The sequence below is a fragment of the Colletotrichum tamarilloi genome (genome assembly GCF_030869305.1).
Source record: "Colletotrichum tamarilloi strain Tom-12 chromosome Unknown Scaffold_140.1, whole genome shotgun sequence".
NCBI classification, from domain to species: Eukaryota; Fungi; Ascomycota; class Sordariomycetes; order Glomerellales; family Glomerellaceae; genus Colletotrichum; species Colletotrichum tamarilloi.
Window position 1 is genome coordinate 1 of NW_026849523.1, and position 24,665 is coordinate 24,665.

A 24,665-nucleotide genomic window follows, 5' to 3' on the forward strand; every position below is an offset into this window, starting at 1 on the left:
CGATCCCAATACGAAGTTCGCGAACATCAGGGATATCCATCGGGCTCAAATCGAAGCGGGTGAAAAGGAGGTTATCACGGCTGAATCCAGCGACTCTGAATGCCCTAGTGAGGCTGGCAGCTGTATTGTAGTGGGTGTGGTTGAGGATCAATAGTTAATAGTAATGAGGAGGTTGGGTTGTGATCCCATCGTTTTTGTGGTGCCAGAAACAAGGGGGGTGCCAGGAAGTGGGTATGTTGACTTATTACGGTTGCCAAAAGGTCAGCGTGAGGTTCCTCTACACTATTGAGGCACGTTTCCTCGAGATCTGGGAGGGCGCCAGAGCAGTGATTGACATCGAATCAGCGTGATGATGCTCGAAAACGTTATGATCTGCCGCTGGCTTTCATCACATGTACCATGACCTTGTAGTCCGTGTAAATGAGACTACTGCCAGCGTCGCGCTCCCAAACAAATCCGTCCTGATCCAGCTGCTGAAAGTCATATCTCCAAAGCAATTTTGCAACAATGAGTCGGATGCTCTGCTGCGCCATCTCCCTGCCGATACATGCCCTACTTCCAATGAGGAAAGGACGATAAGCGGTCCTGTTGTCCCCCTTGAACTCGGTGTCTTCCGCACCATCGAGCCATCTCTCGGGGCGGAAGCTGGCGGGGTCTACGAAATACTCCGGCGACCTTTGGATTGTGTAAAGATCAGTGGAGACTATGGTACCGGCAGGGATGTGCACCCCATCTATGGTGCATGAAGGAGCAGTACGCTGTGCAGTTTTGCCGTTTGCGGGTGGAAGTAACCTCAGGGTCTCTCGGATACAGGCGTTCAGGAATGGCAGCCTGCCGAGCCGCGCTCCTGTGATTTCTTCGTCACTGGCAAAGGTCGAGCGGATCTCGAAGCAAACTCTGTTATACGCCTCAGGATAGCGCAAGATGTGGTAGAAAGTTGCGGACAGTGTCGTAGCTGTTGTCTGGTATCCGGCCAGGCTGTGATATATCTAAGCAAAAGTCGCATTGAGGAGATCGGTTTGTACGTACGTCAGTCCCATGGCATTACTGAAGAATGCATCCGCGTCGAGCGTCAGGTCCTGCTTCTCGCTGCCCATGATAGCGGTCAGGAAGTCTTCTCTTCCGTCTTGCCTTTCGGCACAGCTGTTCAAAATTCGTATTAGATCACGCAATGATGAAGTAGTTTGCAGAAATACTCACTCGCGCAACTTCGAAGACGGCACAAGCTTGGAGAGTTGCGACGGAAACGGCAATGCTGTGATGAGGCTTCTAGCAATCCCAAGTACTGGGGCAATCCCAGGCAGGGCGAGGAAAAAGCTCAAGGCTTCGACCATGGGCATCGTAGATTTACCAAGCTGCTTCAATGACTCGTAAGTAGCTAGGACACTCTGTTAGCATTATTTCTGCCGGCATATCCAAGGCACCGCTTTGAACTTACGGCGCTTTCCAGACATGAGAGGTTCGCCGAAAGCAAGATCACCAATGATTTCCCAGAACATCGTCTCCAACGTGTCAGCGATGTCCACGGTACCGCCGCTCTTGGCAAGTTCTTCGAATTCGGACATGGCCATGTCAATATGCAGCTTCTGGATAGGTTCTTGCCTTGCAAGCGCCTGAGGGGTGAAGGCTTGCTGGATCACCTTGTGCAATTTCCTGTGAAGTGCAGGGTCAGGTATGGTGATGAGGGTCGGAGCGTTCAATACGAGGTCCGAGAAGAGCGTCAAGAAGGTCCCATCCTTGGAAAAGCGACCATCCTCTTGTTTCGCGTAAATTGCTGTTTCCGCTTCAAGTGAAGCAAACGAGACTTCGTTGGGTCCGACTCGCACAACAGGTCCTGAAACAGACGAATAACGTCAGTCAAACAGCTTTGGTCGTTGATTCCGAGGGCCTTACCGTATTGTTGATGAAGAGATTGCAGTTCCGAGTTGAATCTCATGCGGTGCAGAGCCCTCATAATCCATAGCTGTTCTCGTCATTTAACCGTGACTCGCGCACATATCGAGAGAAGAGACTAACCGGAGAGAATTTGGCCAGAAATGGGCCAGGAATGCGGCGGAGAGGATGCAAGAAGCAGCCATAGATAACGACTGACACGAGAGCCAGCGCCAACTAGAAGAGAAAGAAGTGTCAGAACAGTGGCCATCTTGATCGCTTCCACAGAGTATGACATACGATAACCAATGCAAGACTCAATTGCTGTCTCAAACTCCAGGTCGATAATGGTGAAGTGAAGGCCATGGTGTAGATCCGTGATTGTCGTCAGTGCGGATGCAAGACTGGATGGAGCTGGGCTGAGATGGGACGTCAGTTCTTGAGATTGATTCCAAAACCCGTGCGTACGGTTGGTCTTTGCGAGCTCTCCTGTGCCTCGGCTCTGTAAATGCTAGCTAGTGTCATATCAAAAGCTGAAGGGGGGACTGGGGGTAAAGTTCGGGGACACAGATTCACGACGGAGCAAGATCAGAGGCTACCGAAGCAAGGCGGGCCTCTGAAATCCATTTCTTTCTTTCTATCACCCCCTCCCTTTACAGGATTTGAATCCTTTACCCGGGCTCTATACTAGCGCTTACGAGCATGGGTGTCTAAACATACGGAACTAGACAGGTTCAGACTTTCCCATGATTCTGCTCACGTCTAGAAAATGACAAAATCAGGGTCCACTACACAGAGTCACCGATCTCTATTGGCACGCGTCTTCGCGCTTCGAATATATTGGCCCCACCCCTGCCAGCCCTTATCACGTAAGCGCCTGGAGTCTGCATGTAAGTCTACGTAGCATCGAAGTCCCAGACCCATACCTCCACAACGAAGTCAACTACCCTGCATTGCGATGGTGATGGTGTCTCGTTATCGGCTAAGCCTACCGAGACCAAAACCACCCACATGCTAGGCCCAGAATGTGGGCTTATCGCAGCCTATTCGAGAAGAGCTGTTGACGCGGCAAACGACTATCAACGAAGTCCAGTAAGGTCAAAGGATAATGCAAGTATCTAAACTCGAAGGAAGAACAACGAGGTGGTTGACTCTGCTGCCCACATATATTCATTTTATCTTCAGAGACGGTTAGTTGAACTTTTGCAAAGCATTTTATCCTGCTATTGCCAGTTATGGGTCCCTTACCATACCAATCGAGACACGTACCGGCGGAGGAAGCTCGAGAGACGGGTTGCTTTACAACCCTTCCGATCCGAGTTCATCCACGGGACGACCTCGCTGATGCAGCCAGCCGGCGATTTGTCGGAGACTGGGCCAGGGAAATGGGAGATGGCCGAGAGAAGAAGACTTACTTCTCGTTTTCGCCTGTAGGCAATTGGTCTTCTCTCATTTACCCCGAAGCCATTCCCGAGCGTCTAGGAGTTTTGGCATATCTTTCGGATTTGGGCTTGATTCATGATGGTAAGTTTTACCTTCCAGATTCCTGTCCGCAGTATGTAATCTGACAAACTTTCAGACACTGGGGAGGGCCTCAGCATCGAGGAAGCCCAAGCCGAGCACGATGAGCTCCATGCTGCCTTGAACCCAGACGACAAGAGCAGTTTGGATCCTGACTCAAGGGCAACGAAGACCAAGAAGCTCGTTTCGCAGTGCATGCTTGAATGTATCAACCTCGATCGTGAGCTTGGGTTGAATATGCTCGCTGCCTTTCGTGATGTCTGGCTTGCTATCAGCGAGAAGAACAGCGACAAGGAGGCACAGACATTAGAAGAATATCTACAATACCGCAGTGACAACGGCGGTATGCTGTAAGCAAATCCTCTCCGAATCTCCGGTATCAATTCTAACCAGCTCCTAGAGTTTTCTGGCCCATGCTGCAATTCAGCTTAGGAATATCCCTCTCGGAAGCGGAGCATGAGCTCGTGCAGCCCATCATTGACGCGGCCACTGAAGGTCTTTTATTGGCGAATGACTACTTCAGCTGGGAGCGCGAACTGAGAGAACTCCAGTCTGGTCAATCCAAGAGGATTGTGAGCGCCGTGGAGCTGTTTGCCCGAACAATGGGACTTTCCGTTGAGGATGCCAAGGAGGCGGTCAAATCCAGGATCATCAAGTCAGAGAGTGATTTCTGTCAACGCCGCGATGATCTCTATACAGCTCGACCCAACATATCATTGAAGTTGAGAAGATGGATTGATTGCGCTGGCCTAGCGGTTTCAGGAAACCACTATTGGTGCTCTGCTTGTCCGAGACAAAACGCGTGGAAGAACGAAACACTTTCAAATGGCCAAAACGGCCATGGTCTTGATCAAATTCACAACGGAGACGGGTTCAAGACGGTGCCCATCGCTAATGAAACTGCTACCAAGCTTCAAAGCACCGACATCAAGATTCTCTCGAACGGTGACGGGGGCAACGCCACCATCAACGGAAATGGTGTCAAAACTGTTGTCAATGGCAACGGAGTCAAAAGAAAACTCTCAGAGTACGGAATGGCAAGTCCAGAACAAGAGCCAATTGTTCCGAAAAAGAGAAGCATGGACGTAGATGTTTCGTGTCAAAAACACGACATTCAAACGGTCTCCCAGTACCCCCATTACAAACCGTCCAACCTGGCCATGGATGCGCCGGCAGCCTACATCTCAGGAATGCCTTCCAAAGGTGTTCGCGGCACCCTGATTGATGCTCTCAACACCTGGCTACACGTGCCTTCAGCAGCGGTCAAGACAATCACGTCAGTTGTAAATTTGTTGCACAATGCATCACTCATTTTGGACGACCTGGAAGACAACTCTCCACTCAGGCGGGGGCTCCCATCAGCCCACGTCATCTTCGGGCAAGCCCAGTCCATCAACAGCGCAAACTTCATGTTCGTTAGGGCAGTACAGGAAGTAGCTCAGAGTCTCAGCCCAGCTGCACTGACAGCAGTTCTTGAAGAGCTTGAAGGCCTCTACCTCGGGCAAAGCTGGGACCTGTACTGGAAGTTCAACCTGGCATGCCCTACCGAGGCCGAATACGTCAACATGATTGACCACAAGACCGGCGGCATGTTCAGGATGTTGCTACGGGTCATGCAGGCCGAGAGCCCAGCTACGGAGACACCAGGCCTCGACTTCGAGCGGCTAACCCTGCTCTTCGGGCGCTTCTTCCAGATCCGGGACGACTACATGAACTTCGGAGACTACGCGGCCCAAAAGGGTCTCTGCGAGGACCTGGACGAGGGCAAGTTCTCGTACCCCATTGTCTACTGCCTCGCAAACCACCCGGAATATCGCGGGCATATCCTTGGCGTGTTCAGGCAGCGACCGACGGTAGCCACGACTACCGCTTCTCCGCTTTCCAAAGAGAGCAAGGCGCATCTGGTGAGCTGCCTACGCAAGTGTGGAGCGTTTGAGAAGACGCTCGACTGCTTGCGGGACGTTGAGCGGGAGCTGGAGTCGGAAATCGGCCAACTGGAGCGTTTGACAGGAGAAGCCAACCCCATGCTCCGCCTGTGCCTTGCAAAGCTAAGCACAAAGGGGATTGCCAAGTTGGGATAGACGAGTTGGATGGATCGAGGATTTGTGACGCATGCCGTGTAACGACCCCTCTATGGGTCATGTTCTTGTTGTCGAATGTTGATACAACGTTGATTTAGCGCTTACAGCATATATTTTTCGTTATCCTGTTGAGGAATACCATGTTATCTTTCGCTTCGGCCAGAAACATTTCGACGTCGCCGGTGAACGTCACAATGCTTCGCTTGCAAGATAAACCCGCAAATAGCTCTCGTAAATACACCACCGTCATTGGACCCATTTGCGCGGCGAAGGATACGCCAACTTCAGAATCCTCCAGGGGTCGGGCCGTTGAAGAAAGGACTACTGCACGTTAGATCCTAATGACACCCATCTGCATCGCATGGAAAGCAATGAGATCCTCGTACCCCTGCAGGGTTACACACGGGGCGGGCCCGACTCCCGCTCCACCTCCATACCTAGACACCCTGGCCTGATAGGGCGAGACCGGTCTTTGCAAGAGGATGCGACTAGGACTCATGGGACGAACACATGTGGCGAAGGGCGTGAAGCTTACATGCAGGTGAGCAATCGAGTCCGTTGTCTACAGGAGAGCATCATGCCCGGTCTTCGAATGCATCTGCTGGGATCTGGACCGGGCGGCTTTCGACCATGACCTCTTCCTGCCTACTTAAGCCTGAGAATCGTGGGCTGGAATAATGGGCAAGTAATCAGAAGCAGATTCTTCTGGGAAGAAGCAGGCAGCCAGATTCCGACATTACGCCCACATTACGCCCACATTACACCCAATATCATTGGCTCAACTGTCGTCATTCTCCGGTATTCAGACTTCTTGGTTCTACCGTGTCAGACCAAACGACAATGCGCCAATCATCGACCTTGACTTGGACCTGCGTCCTCCTTGCTCCCCTTGCAGCGAGTAAAAGCCTCATAGCAGACTCCAATTCATGCCAGAGTGCGGTACGTACAGCTACACCGTCAAGACAGTCAGTCACACTCCCCTAACATCGATAGTGCGTCTCGCTATCTAGTCAGCTATCCGTCGAGTCGGGGGGCGACTACATTGCAGAGTTCGAGCAGCAGCCTATCACTGGGTCGGGAGTCGACGTTGGATCTCTGTACTGGTCGCAGCAGCAACAGGCCGTCCGGCCGGCCTGCCTTGTCCACGCCCGTGGGGCCCAGGACGTCGCACTCGTGGTGCAGACATCGCGCTCCACGGGGTGCCCCTTTGCCGTCCGCGGGGGTGGCCACTCGGACATTCCCGGGTTCAGTAATAGTCATGGTGGGATCACCGTCAACATGGCCGGCTTAGGCAATATCGAAGTGGACGCGAGTGCCGGTGTAGCTCGAATCGGCGCAGGCGCAAAGTGGGGGGCAGTCTTCAAGGAGCTTGATAAGACGAATAAGACTGTTGTTGGGGGCCGACTGACTGGGGTTGGCGTTGGAGGATTACTTCTGGGCGGTGGGCTTAGCCACTTATCTGGACTCCATGGGTTGGCGTGCGACAACGTTCGCAACTACGAGGTAAGTCGGGACCGGGATCGCAATGCGAGAACCCACGTTTGCCACACGAGAAGCTGACGTGATACCAGATTGTCCTTGCCAATGGCAGCATCTTCGACGTCTCGCACTCCACCCACCCGGATCTCTATCGAGCGCTTCGCGGTGGTGGCAACAACTTTGGAGTCGTGACCCGTTTCGATCTAGATTTGTATGATCAAGGTCCCATGTGGGGTGGCCTGCACGTCTGGCCGTTGTTACCATCCGTGACATCGGCCATCACGTCAGCCTTCGTAGAATTCGGACACGACGCCCCTTCAGACAAGCATGTCTCACTGTTTGCAGGCCTTGGGTTTATGCAGGGCAACTTCGCCTGGGCCGTGGGGCAGTATGACACGCTCGGAAGAGAGGAACCTCCCATCTTTTCCAAGTTCAGAGACGATGCCGAGACATATGGAGCTCCCAAGGTTGTCACGACGGCAAGGGTCACGTCACTATCGGACCTTGCTGAAGAGCTGAATCTTTCAGAGCCCGCGGGCAAGCGGAGCCGGTTCACGACAGCCACCTTCAGGATGGATGAGGATCTGCTTCGACTGATGGTCGGCTACTTTGTGGAAGAGGTCAAAAGGGCTCTGGAGAATGGGTTACGTGAAGACGAACGCTTTGCGCCAATGTTGGGCATCCAACCCCTGACGAAGAACATCATCGGGGCACAGTTCAAGCGCGGAGGAAATGTGATGGGTCTCGATGAAGAATCTGGACCGCTCATTGGTAAGTTCAATCTCTTCTACCATAACGGAGATGTTACTTGCAGGCTGATGCGTGTGACTTCCAGTCTGTTCTTTTGGCTGGGAATGGTCTCGTGAGGCAGACGATGCTGTCGTGATTATCGGCATCAAGAGCGTTCTTGAGAAATCCGTAACCGCGGCGAAGGAAAAGGGTTTGTATCATCCTTTCAAGTACATGAACTATGCTGCGGAAGACCAGGATCCTGTCGCAAGCTATGGAGCTGAAAACGTTGAGTTCTTGAAGAAGGTCAGACACATCTACGACAGCGAAGGACTGTTCACGGAGTTAGTGCCTGGTGGCCACAAGATCAAATGATGATTTTTCCGGGGGCTATAATTATTGCATATAGTCTATGAACATTACAAAAATCCCCATATATACAAGAATACCCCAAATTGCCCAGTTATGAATGTGGTCAACCAGATTCAACCCCTATTTTCGACCATGGTGTTCAGCATATGATAAGTGGGTGACATTGGTAGCGCCGGAAAAGCGGTCACAAGTCCAGGTGCGACCAAATCGTTCACAAATCCTGTACCGAGTATGGTCAAAGCAAGAAAAGTCCACACGAGTCCAACAACAGGCCACCAGGATCCACGCCATCCGAGTTTCTCCTGAGCAAAACGAATGACCAGATCTTCCAAGAGCAAGATGTTCGGCATCAGAAAAAAGAAGGTGAGAGTTCTTGCGAAAGACTCAAATGGAGCTGCCATCTTTGCTGCCGCCCAGTGGTACAGTCCAGACAGGGCGAATGCAAAGTACGATTGGGTTTGACGACTGAGCATAGACCCTCTAGGTGCTCTGACGACTCTCCTAGCCACGAATCTGCTAGGGATTTGCAGGCCCCTTCGAAAGTTCTGATGCCACGTGCGGTTCCAGAACCTGCTCAGGGTGTAGCACTCGACCCAAGGTCCGTTTACCGGGTGGACGTCTTCGATGCGCGTCCAAAAAAGCCCGGACGACACCCCAATCAAACAAGCGATGTGATATCCGATATCCATCACGGCAATTGACGAGGCCCACCAGCAGGCTGTAGCGATGCAACGGGGGACAAAGTCTAACTCAACGACGCTCATTTTCCCATCATGAGTCAGCCACAGAAGAAGACCGGCAGCAATATCATGGCTCATGTATTGCTGTAGTATTCTTTGCATCGATAGCCTGAAGAAGGCGGTCTTGGAGGTGCTTGGAGCTGGAGCTGGAGGTAGAGGTGCAGTCCGCCAGTTCCATCCAATACCTCTGGTGGAAAAGGCATTGTCAAAACACCATCTTATCCGGTCCCAAGCACCGAGAGAGTGGAAAGACTGTTGAGGTTTCTTCCCATCGCTTGTGGGTTGTGTCCACTTGTGCTCCAGGTAAGGGTCTTCGAGCACAAGAAGATTGAAGTTGACCAACGCGACGTAAAAGACTAAGAGACAATGCTGTTAGAATATCAGCTCGATAAAACGTTCTGTTTGGTGCCCAACCTGTCCCAAAGGTGTAATTCTTTGCAATATCCGGGCCAAAGGGAAAAACAAAAGCCACAAGCAGACAACCCCCCACGAAAGGGAGCAGAAGGATCCAGCGCAAGTGTCTCGGGGTTTTTGAGCCCAACAAGACCAGAATAGGGGTAGTGAGCCATATGGCACCAACGAAGTCGGCACGTTCCAGAGGCATTGCGACGAGCTTGGACAATGTGACAGGCTGCCTAAGTTGGTAGTACAGTACAAATGTAATGTTTGATGGTATCCGAGAACACAATTGTTGCTATCTGACTTTGAACGATTATCCCTTACGTTCTAAGGAAAGAATTCAGCCCAGTCTCCCTAGCCAGCTGGTGCGCTTCCCACTCGGTATCTCGGCAACTAGTTTCATCGATTCTCAGCTTGAATACGGGGCATCTGACATGGCGAGAGATGCAGCCCAAAACCAAACATACGATGTCGTTACCTGACGCAGATTAGCTGCTGACTGTAGGCCATATGGGACGACGTTGATAAGGCACTACGACCCTCGGGGGAAAGATTCCGGGCAAGACGGCACCAATAGTGCGGGCCGCCCGCACTATTGACATGCCTGCCTAATCGGGGAACGTTACAATGCAACGCCGACGACGCAGGCCCACGCCGTCAGCGGGCTCCACAAACCCGAATCCTTCCGTGTGGGATTGTGGAGCAGACGGATCGGCCCAGCCCACTGCATCCACCTGCAGATGGCGCCCCCCCCCCCCCCCCCCCCCCCCCCCCCCCCCGCCCCCCCCCCCCCCCCTCCCCACCCCCCACCCCCCCCCGCGGGGGGGTTTGGGGGGGGCGGCGCCCCCCCCCCCCCCCCCCCCCCCCCGGGGGGGCCCCCCCCCCCCCCCCCCCAACCGACGTAGGTCTCCATCCTACTTCGCAAACACCTCAGTGCCGTGTAAATAGCATCTCCATAAACTCAATACACCTTGCCTTACCTTAGATTTCTCTGCGTTAGGGCTTACTAAGGGCTCAGTTGCAGCTCTAGCAGCAAGCCTCGGCCTTATCAGGCGGTTAGGGTCAGTTACCGACGAATCCTGGGGCTTGTAGTCGGCGCTGACGAGCATTTTCTCTATTATCAAGCCCTGTGTACAAGGGTAACCCCCCATTTTGAGACTTGTCAGACTTCTACGCAATCTCGGCCCCGGCTTATGTGAGACAATCCTGGGCTACATGCTTCGACTTGCTGTGGGGTTTTGGTCCCAGCATTCAAGCTAAACACGTGAACGGGTCCAAGACGAGCTTGCTATGAACCGAAGACGACTCTTTGTTGAGCGACAAAAGCTTGCAGCATGTCGCCGTGGCTGGATACCATTTCCGTTCCATAGGGCTCCCCAGCTGCTGTTTGTCTCTTCTGAACAACGAAGATTGAGCCACCATGTCGATATTCGTCGTTCCTGTCGAGACGGCCAGGCCATTGGGGGTGCTGGCGGCAGCGGCTCTGATCGTGTTCCCTATCATCTACTTTCTCTACCTTACTGTTTACCGCCTTTTCCTCAGTCCAATCTCTCACTTTCCGGGCCCAAAGCTAGCAGCATGGACATACTGGTATGAATTCTGGTACGATGTAGTTGCCGAGCCCGAGTACACCTTCAAAATTGGTAGATTGCACAAGCAGTATGGTCGGTGTTCATCTTTGCCAACATGACAATCAAAGGAGTCAAATTGAACTAATACCCAACCAGGCCCTATAGTCCGTATCAATCCCGACGAGATTCACATCGCGGATCCGGACTTTTACAACACCATCTACGCTGGCAGCGGACGCAAGCGTGACAAATGGGACTGGATCACCCGGTCTTTCGGCGTCGACGAGAGCTTGATCGGTACTCTTGGCCACGATGAGCACCGCATCCGCAGGGCGGCGCTGTCGCCGTACTTCTCCAAGCAAAGCGTTCGCGCTCTGCAACCACTGGTGGACCGGAACATGGGAATCCTCCTCGGACGCCTCCGCGAGTTTGCCCAGTCCGGAGCCCCTCTGAAGCTTGATGATGCCTATGCTGCACTTACCAACGGTCAGAACCCTCAAACAAATGCCGAGAAAGGATTTGCGTACTAAGACGAAATCTTCAGATATCGTGGAGGACTATGCTTTTGGAAAAAGCGAGAACCGACTCCAGGCCGCTGACTTTGATCCATCATTCAGAGATGCCATGCTTCAGGGCGGCAAAGCCGGCCATGTTCTGAAGCACTTTCCCTCGCTGATGGACCTGCTGCGTAAGCTGCCAGACTCCCTGCTGCTCAAGCTGAGCCCGGCCATGGGCGCCTACTCCCAGCTTCAGACCAGTGTGAAGAAACAGGTGGCCGACATCACTCAAGCCCACCAAATGCACGCGTACGACAAGACGCGCCGCACCATCTTCCACGAGATCCTAAACAGCAAGCTCTCCGACTACGACAAGTCCACGGACCGGCTCTGGCAGGAGGGCGAAGTCGTCGTCGCGGCGGGCACCATCACTACGGCCTGGGCGCTCGGCGTCTCGACGTACTTCGTCCTTTCCACGCCCGAAATACTCTCGCGCCTCAAAGCCGAGCTCGAGGCCGCGATCCCCGATCCATCGCAGCCCCTCAGCTTGCTCGTGCTCGAGCGTCTTCCCTTCCTGACGGGCGTGGTGCAGGAGGGCGTCCGTCTCAGCCATGCCATCTCGCACCGGCTGCACCGCATCTGCCCGGACGAGACGCTCGTATACCGCGCCGGCGATCGCGAATGGCGTATACCTCCCGGTACTCCCCTCAGTATGACCAGCAACCTGGTGCACCACGATGAGCGTGTCTTCCCTGACTCTCACACCTTCAAGCCTGAGCGCTGGGTTAACGACCCCTTGCTGGACCGCTATCTAGTGTCCTTCGGCAAGGGTGGCAGAGCTTGCCTAGGTATCAATCTGGCATATGCGGAGCTCTACCTCACGCTGGCAGCACTATTCAGGGTTTATGGGTCGGAGGAGGTTCAAGGGAAAGATGATGTCGGAACCTTGAAGCTCTTTGAGACGACCGCTGCTGATCTCGTGATCACGAGCGATACCGTGGTTCCTGTGATGCCGGAGGATTCCAAGGGGTTGAGAGTAACGGTACATGAGCGACCTGAGTAGGTGTCAGCGGTATCTTGGACTCTTAGTTCTATTTCTTGGTCGTGACAGGGTATCGAGGAATTTTACCAACCTCATGAGTTGTTCCGGATCATGTAGAAAGTAGCCTGGTAGAGAAGTCTCCAAAATAACGGAAAGACTAACACTCTGATTACGGAGATGACTACCCTTGCGAAGTCATGGACTTGCACGCGCACATCATCGAATATGCCTTTCTAGTCAAGACATGTTTGTTGCTCTCTGTCATTGAATCCTTTCATACGACCAGACCTGGTCCTGTGGGGAGTACAGTATTTGAATGATGCTGGGTATCTGTGAGGTAATTCCTATACTTTAATGCTGTGCACTAACCAGTCGTCAGATTTTGAGTTGTGACACGTCTGACATGAAGACTTGACAAGCTGATGGATTCGAGGAGGTTTGCGGAAGGGTGCATGATCATTACATGCACGGACAAACGCCACTACTATCCACGAGAATCGACCTGTCTGCACTTAGAACGGAGACTCGAAATGTAATACCATTGTCGAATTATCGATGATGTTAAGCTTGCTAAATCAAAGTTCGAAATGTGGCGGAAAGCATGCGAAGTCAAGGCGAGACCGCGACAAACCAAAGAACGTTTCAACTATCACTTGCAACCATAAGCCTTGCACCCTTTAACACACCCGACATCGTCTAAACTCGCACAATCAGACTTCGGGTCGCACATATTTCGTGATCCGAACCCCCGATTCCTCGCAGTCTAGCACTACCGCCCATTGCCACCGCACGCCTTGTAGCATGATCCCCTCGAGCACCCATACTCGCCAGGATCGACGTCACAGCTATTGTGCCAGCCGCGATGATGCCACCACGAGCGGCTAACGGTAAGGATTCCCTCCTCATGCTCGTCCGTAGTCCCTGCGCCTTGCGTCTGCGTCTGCGGGCGGGGTCCCACGGCTTGCCCGGATCGAGGGTTCAGGCCAAGGGGTGCTTCACGAAGCCGCGAACCTGGACGGCGTCGACGCCGCTGGTGTCGAGGGAGGCGGCAGTGTATGTAACCCCCCGAGGCTTCCACATTTTTCAGCTATGGTGGCGAGTGCTACACGGGCGAGATAAGGGTGGCAAAGAGGAGGAGCGCGGAAGGCTTCATGGTCTCGAGATGGTCGAGTGTTTTTCGAAATAAGGGTTTCGGGGATTCCGGGTACGAAAGTGATGCCACGTGGGTTTTAGGCTTTAAAGCAACGAGAAATCTAAGATAGTTGTTATAACAATCCGGATAATAAGATAGAAGGTAGCGTGCACGTGACGATGTTGGCTTCTCAGATTAAGACGAGAGGATGGTGTGGACATTGAGCTTACCAGTAGCTGTCGATCTGGGAAGGCTAGCTATTATTTACACTTGTGAGTTCAGCCTTTCCTCAAGTACAAACGCCCGAACCCAATGTTATTCGTCCGTCCTTGGCTTCCACTTCTGATAAAGTTATATTCCCAGTGAGCTCAGTCTTCGAGAGTTGAGGCAATCTCCGAATGCTACCACGAGTACTACGAAGGGTTGCCCGAGCGATGAAACATGGCTGGTGCTATCGCAGTGCACTTGGAATTAATCTTGTTGTATCGAACGAGTCATATTCTTAATTCAGTAGAAGAATGAAGTACTTAAAGCAATCGACGGAGGGCTTGATCTGCTGCACGGGCAAAGCATCTACCGACCAGTTCCAACCCAAAATATCGAATGTGCTCGAGTCCAGCTTTGACTATACAAGGTCCAAATCTGGGCACTCGTTTGGGTCGGCATAAAAGACTCCCCCCATCATCTCAATCGCCCGACACTTTTCGTCTATCGTGAAGGCGTTTCTGATGCCAAACGAGTGGACTTTGTCCGTGGGCACCTTCAATGCCCAGACTCCACCGGTTGTCGGCCATCCAAAAACCTTGATGAACTTCTCGGCGGCCTTATTGGCCTCTTCAGCCGCGAAGAAATTATCTTTGCCAAGCTCCATCGCTTTTTGATAGCGATCCTGAAGATCCTCGTGTGTGGTGGTCTTGAGATAGTAATCCCAATCACTTTGGTAAAACTTGGCACCGAGTTTGCGCATGTTGATACAGTGAGTATCCTCCTCCGCTGGATCATCGCTCCGCGGTGTTGGGACGAGGCGGTCAACGCCAAGGAACTCGAGGTCTACGCCGTCGCATTGCAACATATAGAAGCCTCCAGTGCTAGGCCACCCATAAACCATCGTGTAGGATGGATAGAAGTTGGAACGAAATCGTGCATTATCGATAGAAGGCTCCATCTGGAAGCTCTAAGGGTCATCGCCGGCATCATCATCCGTAACCTCAAAGTCGGGGATGTTGTTGGTCCGCATGGAGGCCAAGCCTGGTTGACTCGCCGCAGCTGCGGAGGACCTGAATAGGCTCCCCGCAAAGAACATGATTACGGCAAGAAAAATGGATGGCGAGATTATCATGTTGAAAAGGATGTGTTCAGATCCAAGTAGAATGGTGTGTGGTTGCGGTTGCCTGTTGGCATTTTGACTGTGGGGTAGAATTAGACTCTGCTGACATAATTAGCATGCAAATCGTGGTTCAACGCGCTGCGGGCGGCTCACCATGTCCCAGCGATGACTTTATTAGGAAGGTGTCAGCCAAGAGCGGAACCTGTTGGGTAGGTTGGCACTTGAACATGAGCTGCCCACAAAGCTAGACCTTTACTGGCGGGTGTCAGGCTTGCCAAGCTGGTCTTCAGCGGCTGTTGGTTCTGAAATGTCTGTTGGTTGTCAACACGAGCTAGACAACCCCTGCAATGTCAAGAGTCTACAGCTCCAACAATGATGTTGCCTTTCTTAACAACGAATTAACGCTTCAGCACACGAGCATGTCACATTTTGGGTTGGTTGATGCCCATGACAAAAGTCTTAAAATGCTGGGGTGTTTGATGAGGCTTTTCTCCACATCCACAACCACAGCCTGCATGAGCCCCGTACAAAGGATGAATCATGAGACTTTCTGCTTCTTTCGCTATTACCGATCAGTCCGTTCGCACAACTGGAAGTTTCGCGCCAATATCTCAAACATGGGCGCTAGTAGTACCAAGGATTAGATTTAAGTGACCCTGTACTCGATAGAGAAATGATGCCGATACGAGCGGTGACAGCGGCTAAGGAAAAGAGAAGTTTCCTCATGCTGGACAGGACATGGGCGTCGGAGAGGTTACCACGATTTCATGTATAAAACCATGATCGACTTGATGTTATGACTGACTGTGGCTTCCCACGTGAACCAAGTGCGTTTCTCAGAATACTCGTGTGCTCTGTTCAGTTTCAATTCCCGAAATCCGTCAGAACGATGATGGTAGCCCACCCAGCAAGAATTGCCCTTTGCGGCTATTCTTTAGCTACTGCTCTGACAGCGGCAGCTCTTCACCCAACCCCGCTCGAACATCGGGATCTGACCGTTGCTGAGGCTGAAAATCATTTCCACGATGCTCTAGCAACGAGTGAGTACGACATCCGAATACCTTGGACCCCCTTCTTTCAATCAGGCCAAGCAAGATTCCATAAAAGATAAGCCATCATCCTGATCCTTAGTTCTGAAGACTGGCGCCAATGATTCCTCACAGATCTTCCGAAATTTGGCCACAATCCAGCCTGGATACGTGTTCGATCCGTTTGCGTGGCGCCTTCATGTCCGTTGCGATGACCCAAGCAAGAGATGCCCGTGCAACAGCCGATCAACGAAAGTGGCGTACACAACCAATTATGATCCCATGTACGGGATTGCACGAATCAACTTCTGTCCTCGTTACTTCGCCCAAGGTAATTTAAGCGATGTGATCAAGAACGAAAACGACAAGAGCCTTGGGCCTCTGTGGTACGCGAATCTCGATAACTACCTACCCAACAAAGGTGAGTTACAGTGCAGCTTACTATAACAATGAATCTCCTTCAATGATTTTTATCCTTTTCCTAACTTAGGTGTGTGATAGCCAGGACATGGATCCATGAGCTTTTACACATTGACTGGGTGTCCAAAGCCAATCAGTACGGCTCCAATACCCACGTTACAGACCTCAAGATGTGGGTACCAAAGGAAGGGGAGTCTCCACCTGCCTACCAGCTTCTGCAAATCTACAGCCCGAAGATGGCAAAGACTCTTGCGAGATACAAATACGACACAGGCCATTGGATCGCCCAGAGCTGCGAGAATCTGACGTTGTATGCCATGGCAAGATATGTGCAAAAGGCGCTAGGAAATGTTTATCCTCACCTACCTCTCGCCCCAGAACCCCCCTCGAGCCCACCCACGGAAGGAGTCGAACCCGCGTTTACAGTTGGTGATCTTTTTACCATGCATTCCGACGGAACGGTCACCATCATTAATTCCACCGCTGTGGGTGATCTGACATGGGACCCCCAGTGTCCCTCTGGCGAGGAGATAGAAGCGGGTGCTGATGCCGAAGAGCTCTTCCTCGGAGCTGATGTCGTAACTGAGGCCGATTTGCCGCAGGAGTACTTGAAAAAAATACAGAACCTGGGCTGGTACAGAAATTGGTGACAAGTTGACCTTCAAAGGTGTAGCTCCAGGTCAGGCGGTCAAGCCAGGGACCAAGCTACGCATTCTCGGCGTGGGAGACTCCATCACTGTTGGATTCCTCAGCGAGAGGGATGGAGGCGACGGTAACGGCTACAGACTAAAGCTGCAACAAGACTTGTCAAGTAAGTAACTACCCCTGGCTACTTCACATACTGTCTTACGACGTTGTTTGCTGACAACCGAATTCACTATCACCAGAGGATGAAGTTGTCTTCGTGGGGACTGAGTCTGCTGGAGGCACGATGTCTGGTGGATATTTTGTAAGCCACGAAACTTGGGAACCTCCAAACACTGAGCCTTGCTGAACGAAATCTCATCAACAGGCTGCATGGTCAGGCCAGACGATCCAGTACATCTCGGAACACGTTAGCAGCTCATTAGAGCAACGGCCGAATATTATCCTTGTGCATGCCGGCACAAACGACATGAATCCTAACCTTAATATTGCTAAGCAAGGCAATGATCCGAGCAGAGCGGCTAGTCGGCTTGGCAAGCTTATCGATCAGATTGTGGACGCTTGCCCGGACGCCGTCGTCCTTGTGGCTATGATCATCAGTACTTGTGAAGAAGCCCAGCAGGTGAATACAGCTCAGTACCAGGCTCTCATTCCGGGCATCGTGCAGTCTCGTCGAACCATTGGCAAGCACGTTCTCGCGGTCGATTTCACTACTTTCCCTACAGGATCTCTTCGGGACTGCATTCACCCAACAAATCAAGGCTACCGGGACTTTGGCGATTACTGGTATGACTTCATCTCTCAGATCCCTTCCGATTGGATCCGCCAACCTGTGGGCGACGACCCAGACCAACCGACACTACCCGGCATCGATGCGAACGGCGGCTTAGATGGGGCTATCCCGTCTCCGAGCTGGGGAATCAACCCGATCCAGGTGAGCTCGAGAAGCAGCGTTCGGACGGCTGCTCTTCTCGGTGGGAGCGGCGGGGAGCGCACTTGCAAGGGCGGGCCAGTGTGGCGAGCCACAGGCATGATCGCATCCGGCTTTGGAAAAGCTGGCGGCTGGCAATATCGCAAAAACTGGATCGAAGCGGGCAAAGTCGCTGATGGACTCAAATTAGACACCAAATTCGTTCGGTATGTCACTGGACCATCAAAACTTCTCGCTGGAGTGTTTAATTGACCGTTGAGCTCTCGCAGACTGCATGATATGAATGGAGATGGGAAAGCAGGTAAGTCACTGCTGCCGTTCAAGAGACGCTTTGGGCTCTGTCTGACTTGACAATCGTTTCGTACAGACTACATATGGCTCAATCCTGAAAATGGAGAGATACGATGTTGGATCAACAACCTTCCCGCCCCGTGGTCTCCAGCAGGGACGAACAATAGCATCATCGGCAGTGGTGCCGGTGTTGCAGAGTCTGTTTTCTTGGCGGTATGTCATTCATGACGAATTTTTTCTTGCAACTAGCCTCAAAAATGAAGATTCGCTAACGGCTTATAGGATATGAACGGTGATGGCGTATGTTTCCAATCTAATCAGACTCACTTATGTCTCTTTATGCGTCCTAAATCAACCTCTGCTAACCAAACTTATAACTAGCTCGAGGATTACATGATCGTCAACCCGCAAAATGGAGCAGTGAAGATCTGGTGGAACTATGGAGCAGACGAGTCCTGGGTCAATGGATGGAAGTTTATTGACGGAGGTCAAATAGCATCTGGTGTTCCTCATGCTAACTGAGGTGGGCCACACTCCGATTCCCGGACATCAACGGCGATGGTCGCGCGGACTACGTGTATATTGGAGCTGGCGGGTCTCTCTCCCATTGGATGAACACAGGGACTGCAGGAGGGCAAGATGTGGTCTTCTATTTTCAAGGGGGCATTGCTACTGGTGGCACGTCTGATATCTCAAATCTTGTGTTCGCCGACGTAAGTTCTACACGGGTTATTTCCTCACTCCTTTGTGCTTTTCTCTCACGGACTAACGAACACGGCCTGTAATTAGGTGGATGGCGATGGCCGCGACGACTACCTCATTTGGGACGCCCAGGCAGGTCTCACAGGCTTTTTGAACCAGCCAACGAGAAGAGAAGGAGTGCCACTTTACGTCAATCAGGGGCAGGCGAAAACGATTGCAGATGGTATCACGCAAGATCCGAAGAACATTAGACTGGCTGACATGGATGGGTGAGTTGCACTGAGTTGATACTGCTTCATTCGACTCGACGAAGCTGGCCATCTTTGCTGACTTCTCTTGTCCTGGTCCCAGAGACGGCAAAGATGACTACGCATACATTGACGACAACGGGGCTATCTGGCTGTGGTATAATCAGGGTGATGCCGACACATCCATGGTCATCGATGGCATTCGATTTGCCGATATTGACGGCGATGGGGTTAGTTTTCCCTTGTCTATCCTCTTCCGAAACGATAGTCACTGAAACTAGAACCCAATCTTGGCTCACTATTTTACAGATTGAAGACTATGTTTGGCTTCATCCAGACACCGGGGCACCGACCGTTTTGTGAGTTTCATCTATCCAATTTGGTCACCTGTGGCTATCAATGACTGAATTTGACTGACCTTAAGGTTTAAGCTTGAATAAGGGTCCCAATGATGATGATGCTCTGGGGTGGTTATGGAGTCCAGTCAACAATGGAAATCCAATCGCCTCAGGAGCTGGTCCAGGAAACACTGTTCACTTTGGAGACATTAATGGGCAAGTTTTGTGCTTCCTTGTGTTTAATTGCAATACGGCTATGGTATTCAAGTCAAACTAACATTCCAAAAAGTGATGGAAAAGACGATTATTTGGTCCTTGACCCAAAAACAGGAGAACTACACGCGTATTTGAACAAGGGGCCCGATGAATCCAAGGCAGAGAAGTGGCTTTGGGACCCTGTCGGATCGACCGCCACCGGCCTGGGACCCGGCGCGAATGTGCGCTTCGCTGATATCGATGGCGACAGCTATGATGATTACATATTTCTCAAGTCGAATGGTGGAATAACAATTTACAGAAACGTCTGGGAAACTAACAAGCCGCCATCAAGTTGGAGACCACTGCCGGAGGCTGACGCTTCAGGCATTGGGCAGAGACCTGAAGAAATTGACTTTGTTGACATTAATGGGTTAGTTCATGTCCGCCACTGGCTCTTTCCATGCTCTGCACGCCTGCTTCTTCCACACTCTTGAGATCATTCACTAACATGAAGAATTTTAGTGATGGAAAGGCCGACTATGTCTGGACACGTGCTCGCGATGGCGCCGCTAGGGTCTGGCTCAACAATTATCCCAATCAGCCGACCTGGCTCGAACAGCCTGAGATCGCCGGCGGCGTCGGGGTGTCTGGAAATGATGTGAGGTACGCCATCCTTCAGAACACAGGTCGGGCCAGCTACGTCGCCGTCGACCGCACAAATGGCGCTATTGCCGCCTGGCTGAACAGTTGTACCCAGCTCGGCGACCATCCCCGTCCAAACGTCGTCTTCATTGGCCTCAGGGAGACGTTCACTGAGTCGGTTTTGGCTCGTTCTTGGATCATTTACGAGTCCGCAACAGGGAGCACTATTGATATCTGTGATGATGAGCCCAAGGGTGCCTTCGCGGCGGCCACCACTTCATCGAACCCAAAATTCCCCACGAATCTCGGCGAGTTTGATGTTCATGGTGTCGAAGGATGTGTGTACTCTGGTTCCCAGGATGAGCCAGGTAAGATGCAGTGCCCGGGCGTTAGCGGCATTCGATGCCGCCAGGATTCTCAGTATGACGAGGTGTTTCATTGCGGCTTGTCAAATTATAAGCCAAGGATTAGGTGCACTTGGTAGGATTCTGCTCGGTGTTTTTTCTTTCAGAAGTTGTTTCCCTAAGAAGCCAACATATTATCTTGTCTATTAGTTATTAAACATATTTCCTATTTGCGTTAGTTGTCTCATAGCTGAGCATCAAAAACCTTCTAAGCACGGTACGTTGTTGTTGGGAATGACCACGTTGGAGAGGACTGCATTGTTAAATAGGCATTTATCTTGAATGACATCCTTCTTCTGACCTTGGCTCTAATATTCGGCCTGGGAGACCCAGTCTACACTCTATGGTTGCTTGATATCGTTTCTCCCAGCATGTACTGCGGATCTAAACAAATAGAAACGATAAAACATGACTTAGAGATAGAAAGATTCCTCTGTGACTACTGGCCCGAATAGCGATGCTCCTATCCTGCAAGCTGCGACCTAATGAGAGGCTGCAACGTGCATCGCAAAGTGATTATTGGAATGATTCATGTTACGCCGATTGAAGAAATCTGATATGAGTACCTCCTAGGTGGATGAGACACTGTCTACAAGATTCATTCGGGTGGTCGTTATGTTTCGTCCGATGTCTTGTGATATCTCTTAGTCTTACTGCTCCTTTCAGTCTCAGCCTCAGTCCCACTCTCCACTCGCGACTGAATTCACTCAGAAGTACCCTCACTCGTACTTTCACTCACATAAACGCACTTTTACTACTGCGATCAAGCAAGCATATCTTGCAGAGAATAAACACAATTGAATTCGCAATGAATACTAAATCCGGCTGCTAATCGCACGCCACAAAGGCTATATGTGTGGATGGGTGCATATGCGGATGCCAGAGGGATTGCATGCTGACTTCGAACGCAAAAGTCCGCAAAACGATTACAGTCCACGTAGTTGACACGTGGAGAGGAACATACGGAAATATTGAATTGGATCGTCAGGCTAACCAAGAAGGCAGCTGCAGATCGCAAGGCGGTAACTAGCGTCAAAGTCGCACACGCCGAAGACACCAAAGCAGGGTCCGTCTTTCGACATACCCACAGGCTCCGGCATGACGGAAATGCTGAAACACAATACCTCAATGGAAGCAGGAGGACGCTTGAGATTCTCCGTCAGTCCGTCGGCTAAGCCAAAAGACGTTGCTCGCTTGCAGAAAGGTAGTTTGCCACAGAACATTTTAAACAATTCTTGATGCACAAAATTTACTGGGACACAGAATAACTTGAAAACCCTAATCTAGACCTCTGCAAAGCTCCAATATCGTCACAACTTTGGGCGTAAACTCCCGTCAGAACCTCTCACTCCTAGTGTCTCCCTCGCTTGTGCGTTCAACCTCCTCCACATATCCTTTCGACGCTCGTGACCTTGCATAAACCGTTCAAACCAGAACTTATTGAAAGGCAGCAGCTCTCGTCCTTTTCCGTCTGCCGTGGGTGGACCAGCGATTCTTCTCAACTCCTCAAAGTACTCTTCAAAGTCTGGAAATACGAGCGCAAGCTTCGGCCCGTCGCCGCGTTTGGCTATACGGTCTACTTCCCAAGCGAGCTGAGCTTCCGTGGATGGGAGGCGAGAGGATGGGACGCGGCCTGCGAGCAGTCGTGCGGCGAGAACGGCTTGGTATTCGAAAATTTTGAACGTGAGGCCTGCGTTGACGGCACCGACGAAGAGAATCGTAGGATCTGGCGTGTAAATTGTGTGGAGATAGAGATTCGGGATGCGGTTGTTGCGAGGGGTAGGAACTGGTGTGTGCTTGGCCGTGGTCGAAGAGGTGGAGGACTGCGGCGTGAAGAAAGGAAGTGTCCAACTATAACCCGTGCCGAAAATGATGTCGTCTACACCAGGAGCAGACGTTCCATCTACGAAGTGAATAGTCCGAGTGGTCGGTTCGATGTGAGATATGGAGGCGACCCGCTTGATCAGGGGGTGGTTGAAAGCCTCATCGCCAAAGTACCCGTTGAACGTATGTCCCTTCACCACAGCGTATACAGGTGCTTGAGCCACAGAGGTCAAATCAAATGCAGTGTCTCCTGCTGAGACAGAGGCTCCGACTACCACGACCTTTTTGCCCTTGAATGCGTCCCGACCTCGGAAGTGCTTGCTGTGAATCACACTTCCCGGACGATCTCTAGAAAACTCGGGCAGGCCGTCAATGGATGGGATATAGGGCACACTGTAATGCCCGGATGCGACAATGACGGCATCGAATCTCTCCTCCCACCAGTAATCAGTGTTCTCACCATCTTTGCGTAACGTCAACTTCCACTCCTCACCGAAGCCGCTTGCTGCAGGCACCTTCTCAGCTCGCTCCACGGTAGTATTGTAGCTGATGAAGTCACCGTAGCCCCTTCGGTCGACCAGAGAACGGACGTAGTCCTGGACTAGGGACCAGTGTCTGAAAGGCGTGTCTTCTCCGTGGAGTGATCTTGAGTGTTCGGATTGCTCAGTAGGAAACGGTTCTTGAGTATACTGCATAGGGACGAAGTCTACGTTCGTTTCAAGGTATGGGTAGACTGTGGATTCAGAATACCGCGGGGAGCTCGACTTAGGCAGTTGAGCAGGGAGGCTGGAAGGAATTGTTGGCAGCTGGAGGTCTGCCGTTCGGGAGGAGAGAAGTTTGAGCTCATCTGATTGAATGAGCGGCGGTGGTTTCCCTTCACCTAGCCTGTAGATATTGTTAACACGGGTGACTACTCGGTCTGTGATGGACTATGTTTGAAGGGCTCCATACTCTCCATCCAGTCCTCACGTAAAGATTTATTTCGACTCACCAGCATCCGCCAGGAGCCTCACGACGCTCAAAAACCCGGATAATGTCAAATGCCTGCTCTTTGGCAAGAGCATCGATCGTGATGGCACCGGCTGGACCAAGGCCGATGACTGCAATGCGCTTGGCGGGCTTCCCTTCTTTCGCCATCTTTATAAACTTGCAGCGGTGGTTCTGGGTGGCTGTATGGTCAGAGGTTTGTCCAAAAGACACTCAAAGACTGTTTTCCTGGCGTCTTATGATTGAAGAGGAGTGGTGAAGCGGTAATCGGAGGGATTCGCCATGAACCGTAGCCCCACACAGAGCTTTTCGCCGGGATTCAATCCTACAAACTTGGACTAGTAGATCGATGGCACACTCCGCAGAACCCCTACTCTGTCGGTCGCCGCCACCTCTCTGTACGTATTGTTTTCTATTAATGTTGCTGTCTACGTAGAAGTGGGCACTGGCCGATAAACGACACAAACGGCCTTTAGCTTTGCAGATTGGATCCGATGTTGGAGAACCAAACATTCAAGCAAGTAAGCAAACACAAAAGGCCAAGGACGAGGAGGCGGTTTCAGCTAAACGGAACTTTTCATGTTCAATGAGATTTTCAGAGGGCTTATCTCACGTCAAAATTGTAGACTCACGCTGTCTACCTTTATCTTCCGCCATTTAAAAGTTCAAATCCCGATAACAGTCAGTACTGAATAAATAGCTCGGGGTTTGTCTTGGCGCGATGGTGAAAGATTGCGTGCTCGGTAGGATGGCAGTCATAGCCATTAGACTGCAGACCAAAAGTGGGGAAGCTTCGACAACATCCAGCCATCGGTCGGGATGTCTAACTGAATCAAAGTGAGTTTGCCGGCATGGCACATCCTTAGACTGTGGTTTGGGGGCGATTGCGTGACGTTCCCAAGACTATGGCACCGGAATGGGTGTTTGAAATGCAAGGATGGATTGGAGTAACACTCGTACACGAAGTCTCAATATGCCTGGGGTTCCGTAAAGCTAAAGATGGCGTGAAGGATAGCCTCTGAGCTCCAAATGCCGAAATGAGAGGTTCGATGAGAAGTATCTGCCTTTGAAAATATGACCAGACCCCTTTCGCAGGGAGAAGAGACAACAGCTTCAGGTTTCAGTCATCCTGCCACCTTATGCACACGACAAAATGAGTGAGTCGAAGCAGGAAAGCCTGCAGTCTATTGACTCGCCAGGGCAAGTGACACCAGGTATAGAGCCTGACTGGACGCATCATGAGGA

General features: G+C 51.6%; 10 protein-coding genes across 10 annotated transcripts; 4 read left to right on the top strand and 6 right to left on the bottom strand.

The window, feature by feature from the left end:
* Window positions 1-365: 365 nt before the first annotated feature.
* CTAM01_14918 (benzoate 4-monooxygenase cytochrome P450) lies at window positions 366-2,238 on the bottom strand (the record flags this gene model as incomplete). Its single annotated transcript, XM_060530917.1, has 7 exons — window positions 366-978; window positions 1,030-1,143; window positions 1,201-1,378; window positions 1,439-1,834; window positions 1,894-1,963; window positions 2,017-2,109; window positions 2,173-2,238. The coding sequence occupies 7 exons, from the start codon at window positions 2,236-2,238 to the stop codon at window positions 366-368; spliced, it is 1,530 nt and encodes a 509-aa protein (XP_060374480.1).
* Window positions 2,239-3,107: 869 nt separating this feature from the next.
* On the top strand, window positions 3,108-5,474 carry CTAM01_14919 (geranylgeranyl pyrophosphate synthase; the record flags this gene model as incomplete). Its single annotated transcript, XM_060530918.1, has 3 exons — window positions 3,108-3,396; window positions 3,452-3,743; window positions 3,794-5,474. 3 exons carry the CDS (start codon window positions 3,108-3,110, stop codon window positions 5,472-5,474), a joined length of 2,262 nt encoding a protein of 753 aa, XP_060374481.1.
* An 840-nt stretch (window positions 5,475-6,314) lies between these two features.
* Window positions 6,315-8,057, top strand: CTAM01_14920 (FAD binding domain-containing protein; the record flags this gene model as incomplete). Its single annotated transcript, XM_060530919.1, has 4 exons — window positions 6,315-6,413; window positions 6,468-6,977; window positions 7,046-7,724; window positions 7,789-8,057. 4 exons carry the CDS (start codon window positions 6,315-6,317, stop codon window positions 8,055-8,057), a joined length of 1,557 nt encoding a protein of 518 aa, XP_060374482.1.
* A 110-nt stretch (window positions 8,058-8,167) lies between these two features.
* CTAM01_14921 (uncharacterized protein) lies at window positions 8,168-9,398 on the bottom strand (the record flags this gene model as incomplete). The annotated part of the gene is made up of 2 exons (XM_060530920.1): window positions 8,168-9,150; window positions 9,209-9,398. The coding sequence occupies 2 exons, from the start codon at window positions 9,396-9,398 to the stop codon at window positions 8,168-8,170; spliced, it is 1,173 nt and encodes a 390-aa protein (XP_060374483.1).
* Window positions 9,399-10,613: 1,215 nt separating this feature from the next.
* On the top strand, window positions 10,614-12,324 carry CTAM01_14922 (uncharacterized protein; the record flags this gene model as incomplete). The annotated part of the gene is made up of 3 exons (XM_060530921.1): window positions 10,614-10,857; window positions 10,921-11,250; window positions 11,309-12,324. 3 exons carry the CDS (start codon window positions 10,614-10,616, stop codon window positions 12,322-12,324), a joined length of 1,590 nt encoding a protein of 529 aa, XP_060374484.1.
* Window positions 12,325-12,999: 675 nt separating this feature from the next.
* CTAM01_14923 (uncharacterized protein) lies at window positions 13,000-13,209 on the bottom strand (the record flags this gene model as incomplete). Its single annotated transcript, XM_060530922.1, has 1 exon — window positions 13,000-13,209. One exon carries the CDS (start codon window positions 13,207-13,209, stop codon window positions 13,000-13,002), a length of 210 nt encoding a protein of 69 aa, XP_060374485.1.
* Window positions 13,210-13,281: 72 nt separating this feature from the next.
* On the bottom strand, window positions 13,282-13,383 carry CTAM01_14924 (uncharacterized protein; the record flags this gene model as incomplete). Its single annotated transcript, XM_060530923.1, has 1 exon — window positions 13,282-13,383. The coding sequence occupies one exon, from the start codon at window positions 13,381-13,383 to the stop codon at window positions 13,282-13,284; it is 102 nt and encodes a 33-aa protein (XP_060374486.1).
* A 677-nt stretch (window positions 13,384-14,060) lies between these two features.
* On the bottom strand, window positions 14,061-14,543 carry CTAM01_14925 (uncharacterized protein; the record flags this gene model as incomplete). Its single annotated transcript, XM_060530924.1, has 1 exon — window positions 14,061-14,543. One exon carries the CDS (start codon window positions 14,541-14,543, stop codon window positions 14,061-14,063), a length of 483 nt encoding a protein of 160 aa, XP_060374487.1.
* A 1,529-nt stretch (window positions 14,544-16,072) lies between these two features.
* CTAM01_14926 (uncharacterized protein) lies at window positions 16,073-21,784 on the top strand (the record flags this gene model as incomplete). The annotated part of the gene is made up of 17 exons (XM_060530925.1): window positions 16,073-16,211; window positions 16,292-16,788; window positions 16,865-17,021; window positions 17,098-17,159; window positions 17,223-17,992; window positions 18,056-18,087; window positions 18,154-18,290; window positions 18,360-18,377; window positions 18,459-18,550; window positions 18,601-18,790; window positions 18,867-19,002; window positions 19,064-19,257; window positions 19,337-19,386; window positions 19,459-19,590; window positions 19,655-19,993; window positions 20,086-20,573; window positions 21,615-21,784. 17 exons carry the CDS (start codon window positions 16,073-16,075, stop codon window positions 21,782-21,784), a joined length of 3,603 nt encoding a protein of 1,200 aa, XP_060374488.1.
* Window positions 21,785-21,919: 135 nt separating this feature from the next.
* CTAM01_14927 (thiol-specific monooxygenase) lies at window positions 21,920-23,570 on the bottom strand (the record flags this gene model as incomplete). The annotated part of the gene is made up of 2 exons (XM_060530926.1): window positions 21,920-23,318; window positions 23,425-23,570. The coding sequence occupies 2 exons, from the start codon at window positions 23,568-23,570 to the stop codon at window positions 21,920-21,922; spliced, it is 1,545 nt and encodes a 514-aa protein (XP_060374489.1).
* Window positions 23,571-24,665: the final 1,095 nt, after the last annotated feature.